This window comes from Silurus meridionalis, chromosome 14 (assembly GCF_014805685.1).
Source record: "Silurus meridionalis isolate SWU-2019-XX chromosome 14, ASM1480568v1, whole genome shotgun sequence".
NCBI lineage: Eukaryota > Metazoa > Chordata > Actinopteri > Siluriformes > Siluridae > Silurus > Silurus meridionalis.
This window is the reverse complement of record NC_060897.1, coordinates 13,229,969-13,251,023: the sequence shown is the minus strand read 5'-3', so window position 1 is coordinate 13,251,023 and position 21,055 is coordinate 13,229,969. Positions and strand designations below refer to the sequence as shown.

Genomic DNA, 21,055 nt, shown 5'->3' with positions numbered 1-21,055 from the left:
AATAAATGTTGCATTGTACCAAAAATCATATTCTCTCATGGCTCTTCTCATGCATGATTGCATATTTTATATATATATATATATATATATATATATATATATATATATATATATATATATATATATATATAAACAATAACTACACAAAACAAAACATTCCTCTGTAATCTGTTTAACTAAACTTATAGTAAAATGAGAAACATTCCAATTGATTGTACAATAGAGTTCAGTGCCTAAAACAGCTATTCAGTGACCTGTAATGAAAAACATGAACTTTTTTTCCAAAAGTATTTTTTAACTGAATTAAAAAAAAATTTCTGGTCAAATCAAAGGTCACCACAAGCCAGCTTTGTCCACAGACCTTGGTTTGGACATCTCTGCCATACACTATAACCTAGTAGTAAAGTGATTAACTGTTTTTTGTCCAAGAGGAAAAAAATGACCATCTAACATAATTATCTATAATTCATAATGATGCTTAATTTTACTGAAAAATTTAAAAGGTACCAAATGTTCTATTCGTATATCATAGATTAGGCCATTGCTATTGCCTCATAATAATAACAGAAATAATAATAATTATTGTTATTATTATTATTATACTTAATATTTTGTCATATAACCACATTTTACATATTAACACAAAGTAACAAGTGTTTAGGTGTGTTAATTAACCAATTTATAATTAGAAATAAAAAAACAATCATCCTCTTACCTAAACTGTTGTCACAAAGTTGAAAGCAGACGATTGTATAGAATGTCTTTGTATATTGTATCATTACAAATTCCCTTCACTGGCACTATGAGGCCCAAACCTGTTCCAGCATGACTTTCCATGGTCATAGTTTTCCAAGGTTGTAGTGACTTGAAGTCATTCCAAACTTGAACGAACTCAGTAAAACACAGGACCCTGACCTAAAATAATCAACTTTGGGATAAACTCAGAAACCTGACTACACTAATGCTCTTGAGTGGGCAGAAATTCCCACAGCCACCTGAGCCACCTGCCACCAAACCTTCTTTGAAGAGTAAAACCTGTTATAGTGGTAAACGGGGGACCAACTCCATATTAATACCCTTGTTTTGGAATGGGCACATTTTTGGCTGTATAGTGTATATATTACTAAGTCTAAAAAACATACTTGACAAGAACAATTAACAGGCCATGAAAAACAGTCTGGTGTTTCATGACAATAGTTGATAGATGAGTTTTGTCACAGATGTTGAACTTTAGCGGAAGACCAGACTTTGTGTTGACTACTTGACTGACAGAAATGAAGTTTCCATATTTTTAGTGTGGAGAACAATCGTGTTTGGTTTTTAATGTGCCTCAGGAGGTTGTGGGTTACCGGTGGCTAGCAAGAAAACATGCTGCAGGAAGCCTCTTATGTCATGTGTACTTCTCTGTATAGTTAGATAAAAACACAGCATGGCAGCCATGTGGTGTACAGTTGTAAATCAGATGCTATCAGTGATCCACTGCACCCCAATGTTACACCCCAAAAGGTAGAAAAAAAACAAACTAAATGACAAAAAGCTGCATAAATAAAAGGTGGACCAGCTTCCTTACAATATAAAGAATTTTGAGTTTTATTAATGATATAATATGTATAAGACTTTCCAGAACAACAACAAAAAAATTGTGAAAAAAAATTGAGACCAGAGTATCTCTGCTGCACGGTGCCAACGGATCATAACAGCTAACTGTATGTTTGGTGATTGATAGAGAAAAGAGAGCGGGAAGGGGTGGAGGTTAGATGAGATGCTGCTGAGAGTTTTCTCTTGTTTCTTTTATTATCACAATGACTAGGTAACATCACAAGGAATTTTGGCCAGGAAAGCATTCTTGAAACCAGAACACTCCATACAAAACAATATATGGCATAGAGGATTTTAAGACAGCTAATATGTACATTCGGTCACAATCATGGCACTGAATGATCACGAGTGTTTAGTACAAAGAAAGAGGTATAGAGATCTAAAACGTAGAAAGAAATGTGATCGTCACATTTTCAATTACTGAATTCTGCCATATAAAAGATTAGTTTCTGTACTGGTCACAAATGGAAGAAAAACAAGATTTACAAATACAAGCCATGTGATGCAGACCACCCTCTTTTTCACATCCACAAGCCCTTAGCGTTTACATCTGATCATTTTCATACAGAACAGCCTCAATGTAAACCAATTAATAGTGTAAACTCTAAAACACCACTTAAAAGATTCACCTCAGCAAATTGTACATTAATGTAATACTTAAAGACTGGCTTTATAATGAAATTAAATGTTAAAAAAAAGGAAATAACACTAAACTGTGAATTTTGCAAATGATATACAAAAAAAAAAAAGGAATAGTATTAAATAGGCATTCATGGTATTAAGGTGTTCAATACTTAGTGTAACAGGTTTAGAACATTCATTCAAAGGTTGCGTGATGGTGCCTTAGTTATTCCCATTGAACCACATTCAGATTTTTACTAAGCATTTTTGCTAGAATAATCATCATTATTCACATTAAAAGAATTATTTGACATGAAATAATGATTGTTCATTTCCCCTTGTCTCCCTTTTTTTTCTGACATGTGGTTCCTCTAAAAACTCAACTTTTAAATAGAACAGGCAGTACACAAGTCTGGAAAAGACTGGCAGTAAAAAAAAACAGTTTTGTATGTGACACAAACACATCCATCCAGACTAGACAGTCAGTCAGCAGAGAATGTGAGGGAATAGAGGGGATGGATGGGTGTGGATGGACAGATGTTTATCTCTGTTGGCTGCTAGCACATGGACCCCATGCGGCTTGTGCATTTCTTAGTGCGGTCGTGAGAGGATTTAAAATGAGCCGAAACGGGGTTATTTAGAGGATTTTAAGTGGTTTAAGGCACTCTGCATCTTAGGTCAAAATGCCTCCAGATACCATTAGCTAAACCAGAACACCCTTTTCTATTAGCAGGAATGCAACATGCATTTGAACTACTGTACAGGCTTTCACTTCACTGGCTAAATGAATTTGATAGTTAGAAAACTGGTTTGAAAGATACCAAAGAAATGTGAGCAAGCTTAGCAGAATCTGACCAATCTTAAACCAGAACAGAAAATCAGACAGAAAGTCTCAAGTCTCTGAAGGCAGGTGTGCGTCAGGGGGGGGGACAGAGACAAGGGTGCACTTGTGTAAGGTTAAATGGAAGTAAGATGGTGAGGGGATGGTACTTTAACAGGCACAGCTGCTATGTCCCTCCATGGAAGAGTCCTGCAAATTGGAGTCTTTGAGGCTGGTGAGTGGACCACCATCTCCCTCCACAGTCTCGTTCATTTTCTCACAGATTACATCCACCAACCGTTCAAACACCTGCTTCACATTTATATTGTCTTTGGCACTGGTTTCAAAGAACTGGAAACCTGGAAGAAAAGAATGATGGATTTAAAGTGTAATGTACTGAAATACAGCAAGTGGAATTGAGCATATTGAGATCAGTGCATAGATGTTGGTGTGGTCTATTTGCTGTATTTACTATAGTGGGTCAGGGTGTATTGTAATGTGTATTCTCACCTAATTCATCAGCTAGTCTCTGGCTGTCTTCTGTTGGAATAAGACGGTCATCCTCTAGGTCACACTTATTACCAACCAGGATCACTTGTGCATTGTCCCATGAGTAAGTCTTAATCTGGGTAGCCCTAAAGGTAAAACACACACAATAAAGAGAACAGCGCATTGTGTTCTTACTGCATACTGTATACCCTGATGATTCTCTCACAATTTACTACTCTATGGGCTACTATTCACAACATTTAATAGTGAGCAATATAGATGAACATGGACAGCTTGCTGACAGTGGGGTATTGAGTTGGATTAGACTATTGGCAGTCTGACACTTCACATTTAGAAATTTGAGATTTGAAGGGAATCATAGAACATAGTCCACTATGCTTAAAGTCGATGAATATAATGTCACAGAACCGGATAGAAAAGCCCATTTTCCGCATACATTAGCACATAGATGCTCACTATTGGATAGTGTTTCTGTGACAGACAGGCGAGAGCAGATCATTCATCCTGCATACTAGTTTTACTCCCTTGGCATCGTTGGGATTTTTTCCTGCTTATAATAGCGGAGGTGCTTATAAAATGCGTTTTGTTGTGCCACTCTGGGGAGCCAGGTCTGATTTAGTAACCACCGAGAAGTCAATTAGGTGGTAAAAAACAAATATTAGTTTCATGGATACTTGGATGAAAAGGGGGACTTGGCTTAAGGTTCTGCCCAAGAGACCTGGATTTACTCATTTGTTCCTGGTTTGTACAGGTAATCCTTTCTCCTGCTTCTCATTTGCCGTTTACTTACCAGTCCTGTACAGCACTAAACGAGTCCTGGTTGGTGACGTCGTACATTAAAAGAAAGCCCATGGCTCCTCTGTAATACGCTGTAGTGATGGTTCGGTATCGCTCCTGTCCTGCTGTGTCCTAACACAAAATAAACAGAAAGCCAAGGTCAAATATACAACACAGTACAATGAAACGCTGCTGGGTTAATTACATATATATATATATATATATATATATATATATATATATATATATATATATAGGTTGTAGATAAAGCATCACTTCATCTGTTTTTATCATTAAGCCCCATTTTGTTTATCGATGTTCATTCAAGATTTCCAGTGTGTAGTAGATATTTATAGCTGTATGTCTACTATTGAATTGGAACCCTTTGGGTAGGGTAGAATGAGTTAGATACTACAGTCAGCCAGTAGAGGGCAGCCACCTCTAATTTTATAGTTTTCAACTGACCGAAATGAAAGCAGCTTACTGCTTCATAGGTTTTTAAATAGTGCAAGTGTTACTGAAATTATTAAACTTTCTATACCTTAATTCTGTCTTCATCTATGATAGGATTTCATATTTATGATTTATGCAGTTTATGCAGTTATCTATTCTGCCAAGCATGTGGCAGCAGCAGCACAACTGCCAAAAAACATGCAGAGATCAAGAACTGTCAAGAGCAAAAAGTGTGATCTCTGTGACTTTAACCATGCTATTGTAGTTAGTGCCAGATGGGCTGGTTTGAAAATAATCGTCTGGGGAGTTCACACACAACAGTCTCTCGAGTTTACACAGAATAGTGTGCAAAGCGGAAATGGTCCTGGGAACAGAGGATCTGCAGGCGGAAAGACTGTGTTAATAAGCGATATCAAAGGAGAATGACCAGATTGGTGTGAGCTAACAGGAAATCTATAGTATCTTAAATAATCACTGTTTGCAGGCAGCAGATCTTACTACAACTGAACATGTAGAAGTGATTTTGGACTGGGTTTCTACCATCATAATAAAAACACCAAGAGGTCCAATCTTCAATCTAATAATCCAGATGTTGAATCAGTGGGAAGTAGTAGCTCAGCGGTTAAATGGTTACTTCTGATAGAAAAGTTGCGAGTTCAAATCCCAGGACCACCAAGTTGCCACTGTTATGCCCTTGAGCAAGGCCCTTAACGCTCAAATGCTTGGTTATATAAATAAGATAATTTCATTTGCTCTGGAGTATAAGGGTGTCTGTAAATGTATTAATGTGCATTTGGGCTGGATTAAATTTGTTCTGGAACACGATTCGAACTCGATACAAATTTCCCTATAAGGAATAATGTAAAGTGGGTTAATTCGTTCCGAACGACCCCCAAATATTAATAAAAAATGTAAATACAACCATATGCACTAATATTATTTAGTATAGCATTTAATAAAGATGCCTTACATTCTAAAAGAGGAAAACATTATCTTTACTGTGCACTTGACCTTTGAGTGAATGCTGGCATGATGGGGATGACGTTCGGAGGAGAAGGAGGGAGAATTATTGTTTGGAAGGAGACAAATTTCCTTCTACTATGATATCAGGCAAACTACCACCCGAATCATTGTTATCACTTATTTTTCCCTTTTTTGGTACTCTTTGTTTCGTTTCACTGCTTTAAATACTTTTGCCTTTTTCAACTTTCTTAAAAAATGTATCTATTGAAACTTGCTTTTGGCGACTTTTTAAAATAGCACTGAAGTGAGACTGAGGCTGAACTGAAAATTAACGAAACAAAGACACAGCGATAAACACAGCGCTAAGACAGTGCTCTCACTATAATTTTGAGACGCTATCTGAGGGTTGAGAGGCGTGGGAGAGCGTAGGAGACGGTACGGAAGAACCATCGTCCCTTTTAATTCTTCATTTTTAATTCTAAACCGATACGAAAAATCTTTATGATTTCCGATTCGTATTCTGAATTATATGTATTCAGAGGCATTCGTGTTCAGAGATACCACTGTACCTTACTTAATCTACTTTATTTGGCTACAACTACTTTATCCGTTAAGCAAATCACTGATCTGTTTGTGTGCCATTTTTCATTTTCTTAAAATATCTGACATATCCAGCCAAGGATCATGTGTTTTATGGCGTAAAAGGTTTTGGTTTTCAAATGTTACACAAAGCTACAGCTCTAAAATGCATATCAAAAGTAAAGTGCAAATATACTTTATATTTATTTTATGTCAATTTACAGCCAAATTGTATATAGTTCTCATGCAGATGAAATCATGAACGGACCGTGTATCAACACATTCATTGAATTATCAGCTAAAACGCTCAAATATGACATCAGATACTTTTGTATTTAAGGAAATTACCAAATACAAAAGCTGAAATCAGACAGGTAAAGCGTTGGCACGGCAACTATCCCACTGTCGCCTGGAAACCTGGTCTGGCACCCTCATTTGCATACAAACAAGGGAGAGAAAAGATTGCTCAGGTAACCGTAGAATATCACTCAGGTTCGACAGCAAGCCCTTTGTGTACATCACATTAATATTGTCTTGCAATAATCACTTATTATTATGATCATTTTTTTATTGGAAAACTAAGTTTTGTGTAGTGCATAAGAAAACTATGCATGTGTCAATATATATACTTTGATTTACAACTTGCCAAACAATTGGTGCAATCAGTTAAAAAAAAAAAAAAAAAAACAGGGTTTTCCCTTAGATAAATGTATATGACACAAAAGTCAATAATGTAAACATCACTGTGGCCTTTACAAACGTGTCATATCCTGTTTTCTTTGGACAGTTCTGAGCAGCAGGCGTGTCCTCCGTGCATAAGAGACACCAAATTTTGGATATACAAACTTGAACTTTGCATAAAACTATCGGTCCTATTCTTTCTTTCTTTGTCTCTTTCTCACTCTTTTTCTTTCTTTCTATCATTTCTTGCAAAACTATGTAAACTACTAGTTTGTGAAGCAAAATGAAAGTACTTGTTCTCTGTTCACCATTAAGGCTGTGAGGATGAGTCATAGTCCACTCTAATCTCTTAAATCTATGAGATTCCAGTAAAAATTGAGGAGGTTGAAGAAACATCGAACGGCAAACTGAAACTCCCTTGCTAGCTAAGCTTCCTGGCATTAGAAAGGAATGAACAGAGGTGTGGTTTGGTCAGGAAGCAATTCATGCCAATCATTCTGTGGGTCCCCTGGAAAAGGTAGCACAAGCTAACAACAGGCCAGTTCAGCTTTGGATTGATGCCACCGAGCGCATTAAGGAGACTCTGGACTCAGTGAGGGTCTGCACGCAGTGCCACTTTACTTCATTTGCCTGCTATGAGAGTGCAAATGAGTTACCCTAGCTGCTATTAGTGCTTCACTCTAATATACTGCTTCCTGGATAAGCTTAAAAGTAAGCATGTTATTTCAAATGGTAAGCTTAACAATAAAAGGTAAAGAGATTCAAATGTAGATGGCAAATTTACATGCTATCAATACGCAAGCCGTTTAGAGATGAAGTTGAGGTCTGTAATGCTGCAGCGCATTTCACGGTGTATCTGAGCGGCAACAAAAGCTTGCTAAAGAACACGAGCTGTTTGAAATAATTACAGCCCGCTACAACAATTAGACAAAGACAAAAATCAAAGTTAGTGTTTTATCATTAGGTGTAACTGCAACCTATTTAATATGATCCAGATTTACTGGGGACAACAGGATCAACAGGTTTCAAGTTTCTCCTAAAATATAACTTTAATGGAATCATAAACAGTGAATCAGATGCTAAAAAACTATAAGAAAACAGATATAAATGTATTTTTTTATATTCTATAATTAGTTTTATTGTTTACATCTACATGTTTGTTGTATATAACTTTTAGGGCTGTTACATACCAACTGCACAATGGCACAATGGAAATCTTGGAGAAGTCCAAAAAAATCTGGTGGTAGAACTGCTGTTTCAGTGCACCAATTAATCAGTGCCTATTAATAAGTTTAGTTGATATATCTTGGGCAAAAATGCTGACAAACTGACCCTAAACTAAACCTTAAATCCTTAGGTGAATAAGCACCTGTTCATTTGTCTCTTTCAAATATCCATCTTATGCAACTGACTAAACCAAATGGGAACTGGCAGCTTCAGGATCATGCATGTGAATGATGTTTTCTGACAACATAACAAGGGTTTTTTGGGTTGGTTTAAAAAGTATATATAATTTTGCCAAAGCTGCAATGTTACATTTTAAATCCCAGCAGGATAAAATGCGCTCAGCACTACATTACAATTAGTATACAAATGCTGGTAAGTAGTTAAGTGTTTGATTTGACTTTTCTAAGCAGTGAAATTAGTACCAGCGATTTTTATATTATATTTCAACCCAACAGGAAGAGAACAGAAAGGCCTAAGCAACCAAAACACAAACACTGATTTTATAATAATATATAAATAATATGAAATACATTATTTATAATTTCTGGGGCTTAAAAAAAAAAGTTGTCTGCCACCTGGAATCACTTCTACACAGACATCAACACGGACAAAATAAAGAGTCTGAATTAAAGAAAAAAATCACAATACTTTCCTTACTGACTGAATCCGTGTCTGTAATTCTCTGATTTTTAAATACTGCAGCAAAGGTAAATTTATAAAGGAGCAAAGGAAATAAAAAAATGAGGTTTAATGTCCTTTACCTATTCTAAAAACAATTTGTATATAGTAGTCTAATCTAGAACTAAGTTTACATGAGTCCATGAATGCATTAAAAATAGACTACACTGTAATTCTTTTTCTTGGAAAATCAGATACGACCAATGATTTCTAGACATTACAGACAATAAAACCAATCACAGTTAATTAGAGCTTTGCCCATATAATATAGATACTATACTATAACATTTTCAAGAATGATTTAAAGTATACTTAAACATACCCAGATCTGCAGCTTGATCCGCTTGTTGTTGCGGAAGACAGTTTTGACCTTAAAGTCGATGCCTACGGTGCTGACGAAGGCCGGGGTGAAAGAGTCGTCGGCGTAACGGAACAGGAAACTGGTTTTGCCCACGCTGCTGTTGCCAATAATCAGGAGCTTGAACATATAATCAAAGTTCTGATCGGCTGCGTCCTTCTGAGAGGGCTGCTGTAGCAGGCGCGAGTCGTTCACCGTCGCCATCTAGAGGACACGAAACATTGAGATGTTGAACAACAGGCCATCATCAATTTTTAAACTATTAACTTTAAAAGCCTTTTAATTCTCACATACAATCTTAATACTGACGTCCTAGCTACACAGAAATTACTCTTTTTTCTTTTTTTTTTTTTGCTCTAATCGTTAAACAGTAAAGACTCTAATCGTTTTTTGGAACCAGACATTTTCAGTTTCTGATCCCTTTCCTTTGAAACATAAACTTTCCAGTTAAATAATTGCAATCTGAATACTCTGTTACCCTTTGAGCATAACCTCCAGAGTCTATCATTTCCAAAAAACCTAGACACCGCTTACTAAGGACAGAGCTTGACAGAGAGAAGAGAAAATCTCTCATCCAGCACTGCCTTAACCACCCTACTATTCTCTCCACACTTCTCCTCCTCCTTCCCTCCTGATCATTCAGAGCTTTACAGTGCTCAGCTGGCCTCTGACAAGGTGTGTCTCCATGGTGACAGGCCTCGAACAAAACATGCAGAGCCATTAGAGAGAGTGAGCCGAGTGCACTGGGCACGACACCTCTACAGACGTGCAGATATTATTACATAAGAAAGAGCCAGGATGGACAGTCATTGTTCTGAATGAGAGAAGAGGACTTGTTTAAATGTCTGAGTACATGCTTCTGGAAACAGGTGAGTGTTTATGTAAGGTTTAGACGCCAAGCCCTTAGCAGTAGAGTGTGCCTGTAGGAGAGAAGTTCAAAGAAGCTACAGAATGCATTAAATATCACCTGCTTGTTGATGAAGCTTCTAAAATGTGTCAAACGTACTCATGGAGTTTGTAAGCAAACAAGTTCCTCAAAAGCAGCCTGTTTTTGACAGTTAACTAACACCGCCTGCCAAGAGTGAGAGACGGTGTTGCAAATGTTTAAGGAAGGGAGCAGTGGTGTGAGGGAGGCTTTGAAATGTATGCTAAAGAGAAGATCTTAAAAATCATTCCTCAGTATCCTGTGAAGAATGAAGCATTAATATTGCATGTAACTGGATTATAGGCAGCATTTTTAAAACAGCATAAAAAAATCCTATAAACGGTTATGTGAGCAGTGCAATAACTAATCCTGTATTTCAACACACAAAAACAAGATAACGGTTGTTTCTATTATTTCTGACTAATCAATAAAGCTAAACCTTAAGATTTAACTGATAACTATCTATTGTTTATTTAATTTCCTTTGTCTGTATAATTCACACCAATAAAACTGTACCATAAATGGTACCATAATAAAAGGGTCAAATACCGGTTTCTTATTGCAAAACCTTTATTTTATTGTTTGGACCAGCATAGTGATGATCACATTAAAAAAAAAAAAAGGCCCATTTAACTATATTTGTGGATGCTTTCATGAAAAAACAAACTAAAATATGATGCAGTCTATACAAAAGTGTCCTCATGGATTGGTGATGAACAAAAGACTAAGAATGAAGAAGGATTGCTTTTTCTGAAAGGCTAAGTCCAGGTTTATATGTTACAAGAAGATGAAGAAGAAGCAGAAAGGACGATCAATCAATCAAATCAATCACCTTAAACAATGCAAGAGATAAATGAATCGGTTCTTGCTCTGGGTATCAGAGTGAATAATTAACACCCAAGTACCAGGTCTGGGTGGAAATGGCTTCATATTTAGTTACCTTATTGATTATCTGACAGATGGGGCATCTGTGCTGTAATGGAGAAGCCTGAAGGCAAGATCTATATCACAAAACAACATGGTGCACTTGGTTCTAATGGTTTTAGTTTCCTAAAGCAGGTCTATTTGAAATACAGTTTGTAGAATGATCTATGTTGTATTCTATATATTAAACAAAAGAGCCAATCGGTTGTAGTGCTTTATACAGGACCTTTAAAGGTTCATGGAGGTAAACCGCTGTGAGATAGCACCACCCTTCCCTTTCCTTTCCTTTCCTTTCCCTTCGAAATGTTCGGTAAAATAGCGTGAGGATTTGAAGGTTGTCAGTTTTAATACCATGGCCAAATGATAATTGTAGAAAAAGTTTTATGCGCCATGTGGTCACTTTCTGGAGCTCTGGGTTAATCTCTAGACGAGCGCGTGCGATTCGCGTTTGTTAGTGTCTGTGTTTACTAAGGCGCTAATCCAGGCGGAAGTCTAGACCGGAATTCAAACTTTTTACCTGGATATTCTAATGGCACAAAACAAATAAATAAATATAACAAACAAGCAAAAAAAAAACGTCTGGTGACACCTTCTAAAAGTAGATACAACGTGTAGAACTGGGCTAAAAACAAATCATTATGGTTTTATAATAGTGTAATCTTTTGAATGCGCCTAGAGAAAGTGAACTTGCACACGACCTGACACGCAAACAATAAATAAAGAAATAAAATGAAACGTTCAGTGCCTACCTCCTGACAGTAAGAGACGCGAGAATCCGCCTTGTGCGTGCACGAGCCTGAATTTAGCGGATACTGGATTTCCAGCCCGGTAGTTGCGGGCGCTCTGCGGTTGCTAGGCTGCGGCGTGCACGCGGACCCTAGCAGAGCTCCCGGATCTTCTGCCCTGCCCTGAGGCTTCCTCCAAACCCACCCACACACACACACGGAGATCCACCTTCAGCCACGTCCCAAACCACACCACCAGGCATCAGTATGCAAATTTATATGTAAATAAAGTGCAGTGACAGGCAACTATCTGCATGCCCTAACACAATTTTTTTTTACTGCAATGTTCTGTCTAGACTGTGAACATGGCTTTTTCCAAACAATGCTTACAAGACAGTCGTATGTTGTTTTTTTTACATCACCCTGAATAAGCTCTAGAGATTGTTGTGTCTAAGAATGCCACAAGATCTGCAGTTTCTGAAGCATTCAACCCGGCCCATCTGGCACCAATGACAAGGCCGTGGTACAAACCATGGAAATCAACCCAACATCCCATTCCCATTTTTGATTAGAAAAAAAATGAAAGTGAACATTATCTGAAGTTTGTTACATTCATCTGCATTATTTTAGGCATCTCCCTGCTGCCACATGATTTTCTGATTGAACAGCCAGGTGCACGATTCCCTATTAAACTTCCTGGTGAGTGATGGGTGACAAATGTTCCACGGAGAAGAAGAGCAAATTCTCACTAGTTTGTTTGTAATAAGTCCATAAACACGCTCACTGACTTCATACATGATCTAAATAAGAATACAATGCTTTTATTATAAACCTACTGTATCTGTGTACTTTGCATCTGACCTCATAGAGTAGGCCCTTTGTTGATCAGATATGTTTTGCCTAGTGCACCAGTCTTAGTATAGCATGTGACACTGGCATGACTGTTGTAGTGTGTGTTACTCTTAGCACTGTTATTGGGATGTCTAATATACACCAGATATTACAACATGGGTAAGAAACAGTCCACCAGCCCACCATATTAAGAAAAAATAGCTTATAAAAAGTACAGTCTTTAAAAGCTTCAAGGGATACATGTGTACCAGCAGCACACATACACAACCATGCAGATCAATGTCACTGTTTACTTGTGAACAGATCATCATAAAAATAATGTATTTGGTCAGAGCAGAATAAACAAATATAAATCAATTGTAAAAATTAAAAGGTGCAGTGCTAAAAAAAAATACTGAAATAAACAAAAATGTGCATAATTCCACCCAAAGGTAGATAGTACATGTTCAGAAGTTTTGCTGAGAATAAATGGGTAATTATACCAAATTTGTCAAATGTGTCTTAACTGGGATGACTACATCACTTTACTTTCATCCACTAAATAACTCCTAGTATTACTGATTAACGTACAACACATTCTTGATGAACTAAAAAAAGGGGAAAAGTAGGTGTAGAATTCGTTGCTGATTCCTAGGGCCAGTATTTCCTGGAGCTAAGTTTACACTGCATTTCTGTTCCAAACGACTTTTTCTTACACTTCCTCATGTTTTAACCTAGACAATCCTGAAATCTGAGAAGTTTAGCAACAATCTTTAGGTATGTAGATTTTAGCCTATTGTCAGGTGGATTTAGTTGACAAGCTATTCAAATTTCTTAGAGACACATGCAATTTAAAAGAAAAAAAGAACAGAAATCCATGACATTATGAGTATGTGGAAGAGGAACTTTCTCTACTCTCTAGCATCTTGAGAGCAGCAACATATACTTTTATTTCATGTCATCTACTTTACATAAAACCTCCATTGTGCCAATCTGTTGTATTATAAAACCCTTAACATTTTCCCTTTTCCACTCTGGCTTGGGCAGTTTATCTCCCATTAGTGTTTTCCGTCATCCTTGATGGAGATGAGAGTAGCATACACAGAGCAGGCACTCAAATCCACTCTCAGTTAGTGAGTGTGCAGTTTTAGACGTACTTACAGCACCCCTGCACTCCTGCCTGTATCTGCTTTACCAGTAACCTCATTAAATTCTGCATTTATACAGCTGGTCAGATGTTTCATGTGTCCTACGTTTTTATGAACCTTTATATGCTTCTTCCTGACCAAGACACTAGAGAATATAGAGTTTGATATTATCTAATAGCACATTTTTAAACTTTCGGATTTATGACAGGTTTGTGTAATTATCTGATACAAAACACCTTTCAAAAGTCAGAATCTGAATGAGGAATTATGGTCTGTCGTCACAGTGACACAATGGTCATCTGCTCTGGATTTGACTGTCTGGAACACTGGATATTTTTTACAAAACTAATAAATATGGAGTGTATTAAAATGTATCTGGAAAAGTAGAATGGTTAGGATAACACATTTTCGAACCACATGTTGCAGTTTGTGTTGAATACATCCTGTATGTTTAAACATAAAATGATCAGTCTATGTGGACCCTACACTGGTCATTTATACATGCTATGTTTTCTCTCACCCTCTCGGATTCTTTATGATGCTCTACATCTGCTTAGAGTTCAGTACCTTTTTGAACGTGACTCACCTTTCTCTACAGCTTATTCTTCTCCCAGTTATTCTTTTTCAATTGGATAATCATACCCTGGCTACAGTTGACCTGAATTGAGCAACTGCTGCTGTAATAATGAAGACAATGATAGACTATTTCAGTCTAGTTGCTTTGAAGATTTCTTCTCCATGACATCTGTTTTTTTTATTCCCTTGCCTCTGTCACATTCCTGTAAAACACATTTTTCTTTACCTTGGCTATTATTTAAAGTCGTAAATTCATTAAATATGAATGAAAAATGAATTATTATATCACATTTACACCATACTATAAAATAGGGACCTAAAACTCTTCCCTTGTTTAATTAACTACCAGGTCTGATTATTTATTCTAAATAAAAGTGCACGCTTAATAAGATACAGCAAACTCATTTTGTTCTGGTGACATCTACAGATCTTTAATTAGGGCTGTGCTACTCATTGAGTTTGATATGTGCTGTGTAAACAAAACTGATGATAGCAGTGGAAATTTGCCACAAATATAGAGCCTTGAAAGGTAATTTTCCAACGGACGTCTGTACACAGGTAGATTACGTGTCTTAATGAACTGCTGTTAAAAAACAAAGCTTAATCAACAGAGTGATTCATGATGAAACGCTATGGAAAAACTCAGGTCTTTGCTTGTAGATTTGAATAGAAATGCACACAGAGCCATCTAGTGTAAAACACATTTTAACAGCACATTACACAAGTATTATTCTGAATGTTTTTCTTTTTTTTTTTATTATTTACAAATGATAGATTTTTATACACATATAAAACTTAGACTAGCTAACCCTAAAAGAACTAATATATAATGTACACAATTTAACAACAGCAATTTAATCACTAAAAAGTGCATTTATTGTCTATTTATAAAGAGAACACTCAATATGTACTTACAATAGAAACGTATGTTTATTGTACAATATTTATAGAATATAATTATAATTATTAAATCAATGTATAAAAATGTATTGCAAAATCTATGGTTTGGTCAAGTGTTTTTTTATATTCAAGTTTTTACAAAATGTGCTAATTTCTCAAAATACAGTGACCTGAAACTGCAAATTAAATGGAATTTGATTCTGATTTAACATTAACTGTAAGCTTTCAACTTAATGCTCACTAATCATCAATTAGGCTTTTTATCATTTGCAGGCACTTAAATCAATATATACAAGTTCCAGGTAGCTGTACAATGCAAATTATTAGCTGTAGTAATAAAAAAAACACAAAAACATAGAATTTGCACACTTTTCTATATATTATTGTGCTTGATTATGCATTCAGCTGATTTGTCCATTATTTTTTTATTTGGTATTGTACAATTATTTGTGCAGTTTGAATGTAATGTTTATCAGATATAGAATATGGTATACAACAGTTGATGCAAAAAAAAAAAAGAGGAAAAATAAAACTCATGGGCTGGAAGATCTGCACTTTCACTGAAAACAAAAAAAATAAATAGTACCTGAAAAAAATTTGTAAGCAATATAAGATATAATAGTACAATATTTCTAATTATTTGATTATAATGTAGCAAATATTGGACCATTAAGCATATATATATATATATATATATATATATATATATATATATATATATATATATATATATATACAGTACAGACCAAAAGTTTGGACACACCTTCTTATTCAGAGAGTTTTCTTTATTTTCTTTATTTATATTTGACCAAGAAGGAGAGTGATGGGGTGCTGCGCCAGATGACCTGGCCTCCACAGTCACCGGACCTGAACCCAATCGAGATGGTTTAGGGGTGAGCTGGACCGCAGAGTGAAGGCAAAGGGCCAACAAGTGCCAAGCATCTCTCAGGGAACTCCTTCAAGACTGTTGGAAGACCATTTCAGGTGACTACCTCTTGAAGCTCATCAAGAGAATGCCAAGAGTGTGCAAAGCAGTAATCAAAGCAAAAGGTGGCTACTTTGAAGAACCTAGAATATGACATTTTTCAGTTGTTTCACACTTTTTTGTTTTGTATATAATTCCATATATAATTCCACATGTGTTAATTCATAGTTTTGATGCCTTCAGTGTGAATCTACAATTTTCATACTCATGAAAATAAAGAAAACTCTTTGAATGAGAAGGTGTGTCCAAACTTTTGGTCTGTACTGTATATATATATATATATATATATATATATATATATATATATATATATATATATACTAATCACAAGTTAAAACCTGTTATATACAATTGCCAGATATTTTTTCTTTAAAAAAATATATTTTCAAATTCAGAAAAAAGCTCCAGAAATTTTTTTATTTAAATTTTTTTATTTCTTTAAAAAATTTATTGTGCTCGGTCTCTCAAGAAAAAACATAGCAGTAATTAGGGCATTTTTTTATCTGTTCTAAATGTACCTTAAATTAATACTTTTCAAGTTTTTTAGTACTCTAATCAACATAGGCATGGACAAATATGGATTGCAAATGTTTATTATTAGTGAAACCTCATCAACATAGAGGATGAAGACAAAATATTCTTGTAAAGTAATTATAGTGTTTTAAATGACATAAATCAGCAGGACACCAAACGGAACTTTTGTATGTTTCCACATGGACAGTTTAATTCCCGGATGTGTGCACCATAGCACTTTTTTAGTCTGGGGAACAGGGACACAAGTCTCTGAACCATTACCACAATAAATGCTAAATTTTAGAAGGCGATTTGAGACTTGCCGCATCAGTAAAACAAATGTTTAGTGATTAAAATGTGTTTTTTGCTGGAATGTATTATCTTTGTAAAGAAAGGATGTCATGAAAAAAATGTGTGTTGCATTGTAGGTATTGATTTGGCCACTTTAATATATATTTATTTATATTTGTAATAAAAATGGTCAAAAATAATCGAGCACTGCATTAATAAAATTAGTGCCGTTAAAATTAATATTCGTTAATTTTGACAGCACTAGTGGTAATATTTTAAGGGTCAAATCTGTTGTATGTTGTAAGCTGACATTATTATATCGAAGCCAAGTGAAGTGCCAGGTAGATCAGATTGATGGTGGTGCAGGCAAAGCCGGTGAGGTTGCACAGGTTGGACAGGCCGTGGTAGCGGTAAAAGCTTTTCCTGTGAGCTTTGTATTTTGGATCTTGCTCACGGAGTTTCACATAGCGCTCCCTGTTGGTGGAAAAGCCGATCTCTTCACCAAGGCCGTGTTCCTGCTCGATCTCTCTCATCACCAGAAAGTGCTCAGTAACAGCTGGAGTAAACCACTGCACATTCAGCCCTGACATGATCACAGCCATGAAAAACAGAACCATCTGTCAAGCAAATAGAATTGTTTGTTAGGACCAAATAAGAAAGACAGAGAGAGAAAAAGAGAGAGAGAGAGAGAGCGAGAGCAGATTAAGAGAAAAATAGGATAAAGATCCTCATTTTTGTTAATACAATATAATTATAGCGTTCCAACTGATTATTTCAGAAAAATTAAGACTTTTTAAAGACCCACAGACCTATAGACCACACCTGAACTCACCTGTATAGTCTCATGCCAGTTCAGAAGCTCTCTGGGATGGTACACAGCAAATATGGCCAAGCTGATTGTGTTACTGCCCAGCAGGCAGTAGAAATACATGGGGAAGAGTTTGCTCTGAACTAAACCAAATGTGTGCAGAGAGACCTTGGACAACAACACAAACCCTGAAAGAATCACATCGAACCAATGTAATTAGGACTTCACAAGATATTTGGGTTTTTGCAGTATTGAATGTTCCTGGAAATCACAGAGTTGTTAACTAAGAATAACTCCGTGATTTCCAGGAAAATTTTATACTGTAAAAACCAAAATATATTCTCATTTCTCTGGGTGTTTTGGTGAATAATTAGTTCCAACATCAATCAACAAATTAAGCTGAAACTCCTTCCGTCACATCTTAATAGATTGCAAGGCAAATCACAATTTATAACTTCAAATCTAAACCATAGTCTGTATGCAGTGCATATGGACTGTTGTAGCTGCTAGTAACAGTGATGAAGGAGGACATCGAGGTTACCTGCAATGAATGATACCCACACCTGCATACCCCATGAGAACGCTATGACCAACAGGTGAAGCACCTTCACTACATCTGTTGGATCACCCTCAGTGGCCATTCTGTAAAACACGTTTACACAGAATATTAAGCAAAAGTATTATTTAATATATATGACCAAATGTTACTATCTTGGGCAGTATGGACATCAGATATGTGCAACCAGATCTTGTGCTATTAAGTGGGATCTAATGTAGAAAACTGTACATAGTTGGAGTTTAAAACAATATTTGCAAAAGTTTTTTAAAGAGTATTTTATTTATATTTGCGTTAAATTTAGGGCAAGATTTAAGAAATAATTAGTCGTGTATAGGTACATATTCTCTCCCACTCTTCTCATGACTTCTGTATTCCAGCTTAGACCTTTGATGTAAAATACACTATATTACCAAAAGTTTGCAGACACCTGGTCATAAGTATGGTATGTGTTTCTTGAGCATTGCATTCCACATTTAGTCCCAATTTATAATAACATTTCTTCCACTCTTCTGGGAAGATGTTCCACTAGATTTTGGAGTGTGCTTGTGGACATTTGTGTTCATCACTGTAGGTGAGGTGAGAAGGACTGGGGTGCAGTCACTGTTCCAATTTATCGCAAAGGTCAGTAGGGTTGAGATCAGTAGCTCTGAAGCAGACCACTTAAGATATTCCTCTCCAAACCATATCTTCCGTAAGCTGGCTTTGTGCACATGGGGCATTACCATGCTGGAACCATGCAGGTTTTAAACACAACATTTTATTATACTGCACCCAAAGAAATCCTATAAAATGGTGTGCCTTCAGCTTTGTGGTAAAAAAAAACACATATAGTAGGAAAGGTCACGTGTCCCAATGCTTTTGTTCATATAGCGTATTATTACGTCATAGGAAATACAGGTTCAGGTCATGGATTTGAACTGGAAATTACTTTCTGTTTACAGCAGAAACACCAGCAAACACAGTAACAGCTTTTTTTTTGCTAATGATGTCATGTTTGTTTGTCAACATTTTGTTTGGCATTTGAGGTTGGGGGTATTTTATATCACGTGTACAGGACATCCAAAAATATGAAGCCCGGTTTAATCCAAGTAACAGACTTCCAGCAAAGATAAACACGTTGTTCTGCTGCCTGTCAACATGCATGTTATCTCGAGAATTATGACTAGCCCATATTACCCATGGTACATATTGCTATGTACGCAATATATTATATAAACCGTCATGTTTGTAATGTGAACGCTTACAGTCCTCTACTCACTGTATTGGCACGAGCACCAGCTTCGTTTATGGCTTTACACACTTCCTAACCATCGAATGCCATTACCTACTCTAACACTGCTTACTTCACCAGGCATTTACTAAATTAATTAGAAAAACATTATTTATTTACCTGTTTTATTTCTTTAGTCGTACGTTTCAAGGTTCAATGTTTTTAGCCTCCAACTTGGTCATTTGGCAACACAATGTTTCCTAGTTGTAACGCTCAGTTTGCTTTAGATCCGCCTCTAAATTCATACTGGCCAATCAGACTCCAGTATGCAAATAGAGACGACTCATGTTGGTCAACCATAGGTTTGAAAAAACAAATGTCTGTGCTAAACCCCGCCCTAAATTTTAGCGTCAGAGAAACGCAGGCGTTTGGGGTTTGAGCGTAATATTTCTACACTCATCTATCTATCTATCTATCTATCTATCTATCTATCTATCTATCTATCTATCTATCTATCTATCTAAACAAACCTACTTATTATATAAACTTAGAGTGAAACCAAATTTATCAGCGTTGTATATATATATATATATATATATATATATATATATATATATATATATATATATATATATATATATATGATAAATTTGGTGTTACTCTAAGTTCATATAATAAGTAGGTTTGTTTTATTCATCTTTTTGTTTCACGTAGCACACTTTAATGTAACATATTTCAGATCATGTTCATGTGATCATGCTATATTTCTGTTATCACTATCATATGACTTAAAAAGATACAGAATGTAGGGCAAAGGTCTGTGATCACCTGACAATCACTCAGACATACACATCTCTGTTAATATTCCTCAAACTGTTTTTAATGTAATTGTACTGTAATTGTACTGTAATTGTATAAGATGCCAGTGCCTTTGTATGTTGTAGCATTAGGATTTGCTTACAGTCGGTATAAAAAGCCCATCCATGTACCAGCATGACTATACCTTGTGCACAAAGCAACTTCAATAAAATAAATCAAGTTAGCAATAGTAACTCTTGAGGTGATGATTTATTATTTACTCAAGGCCAAGGGGATCACTAAAGGACCAAGTTTTACGCTGCACAGGGGCACATGACAAAGCTGGAAAACCCCATTGCAAAACAATCATAAGTCCAGCTTTTTATCAGTTCAGTAATCAAACACCACCCACATATCAACAATTGCCGCTGATCTGACATCTTGGCATACGTTTGATAAAATTATGAACTCCACTGATCAAACACACTCATAGATTGCTAAATCCTAATTTCTAAACCACTACAAAAATACCAACTTCTGCTTATAGGTTGTGAAAAAAAACAAACATTGCACATTTTTAATAATCGGTCAAAAAA

At 36.0% G+C, this 21,055-nt stretch overlaps 2 protein-coding genes across 4 annotated transcripts; both read right to left on the bottom strand.

Moving 5' to 3' along the window:
- Nucleotides 1–1,562: 1,562 nt before the first annotated feature.
- On the bottom strand, nt 1,563–12,066 carry rab3db (RAB3D, member RAS oncogene family, b). 3 transcript variants are annotated; one of them, XM_046866555.1, is made up of 5 exons: nt 11,865–12,066; nt 9,231–9,470; nt 4,341–4,459; nt 3,551–3,675; nt 1,563–3,399 (listed from the first exon to the last, which is right to left on the bottom strand). In XM_046866555.1, the coding sequence occupies exons 2-5, from the start codon at nt 9,468–9,470 to the stop codon at nt 3,212–3,214; spliced, it is 672 nt and encodes a 223-aa protein (XP_046722511.1). In that variant the 5' UTR covers nt 11,865–12,066; the 3' UTR covers nt 1,563–3,211. The 3 variants fall into 3 exon arrangements, with proteins under 3 accessions (XP_046722511.1, XP_046722512.1, XP_046722510.1); XM_046866556.1 differs by lacking the exon at nt 11,865–12,066 and adding an exon at nt 11,132–11,554; XM_046866554.1 differs by lacking the exon at nt 11,865–12,066 and adding an exon at nt 9,745–9,789.
- Nucleotides 12,067–16,899: 4,833 nt separating this feature from the next.
- tmem205 (transmembrane protein 205) lies at nt 16,900–19,981 on the bottom strand. The gene is made up of 4 exons (XM_046866227.1): nt 19,842–19,981; nt 18,434–18,534; nt 17,917–18,080; nt 16,900–17,701 (listed from the first exon to the last, which is right to left on the bottom strand). Exons 2-4 carry the CDS (start codon nt 18,531–18,533, stop codon nt 17,399–17,401), a joined length of 567 nt encoding a protein of 188 aa, XP_046722183.1. The 5' UTR covers nt 18,534; nt 19,842–19,981; the 3' UTR covers nt 16,900–17,398.
- Between the last annotated feature and the right edge of the window lie 1,074 nt (nt 19,982–21,055).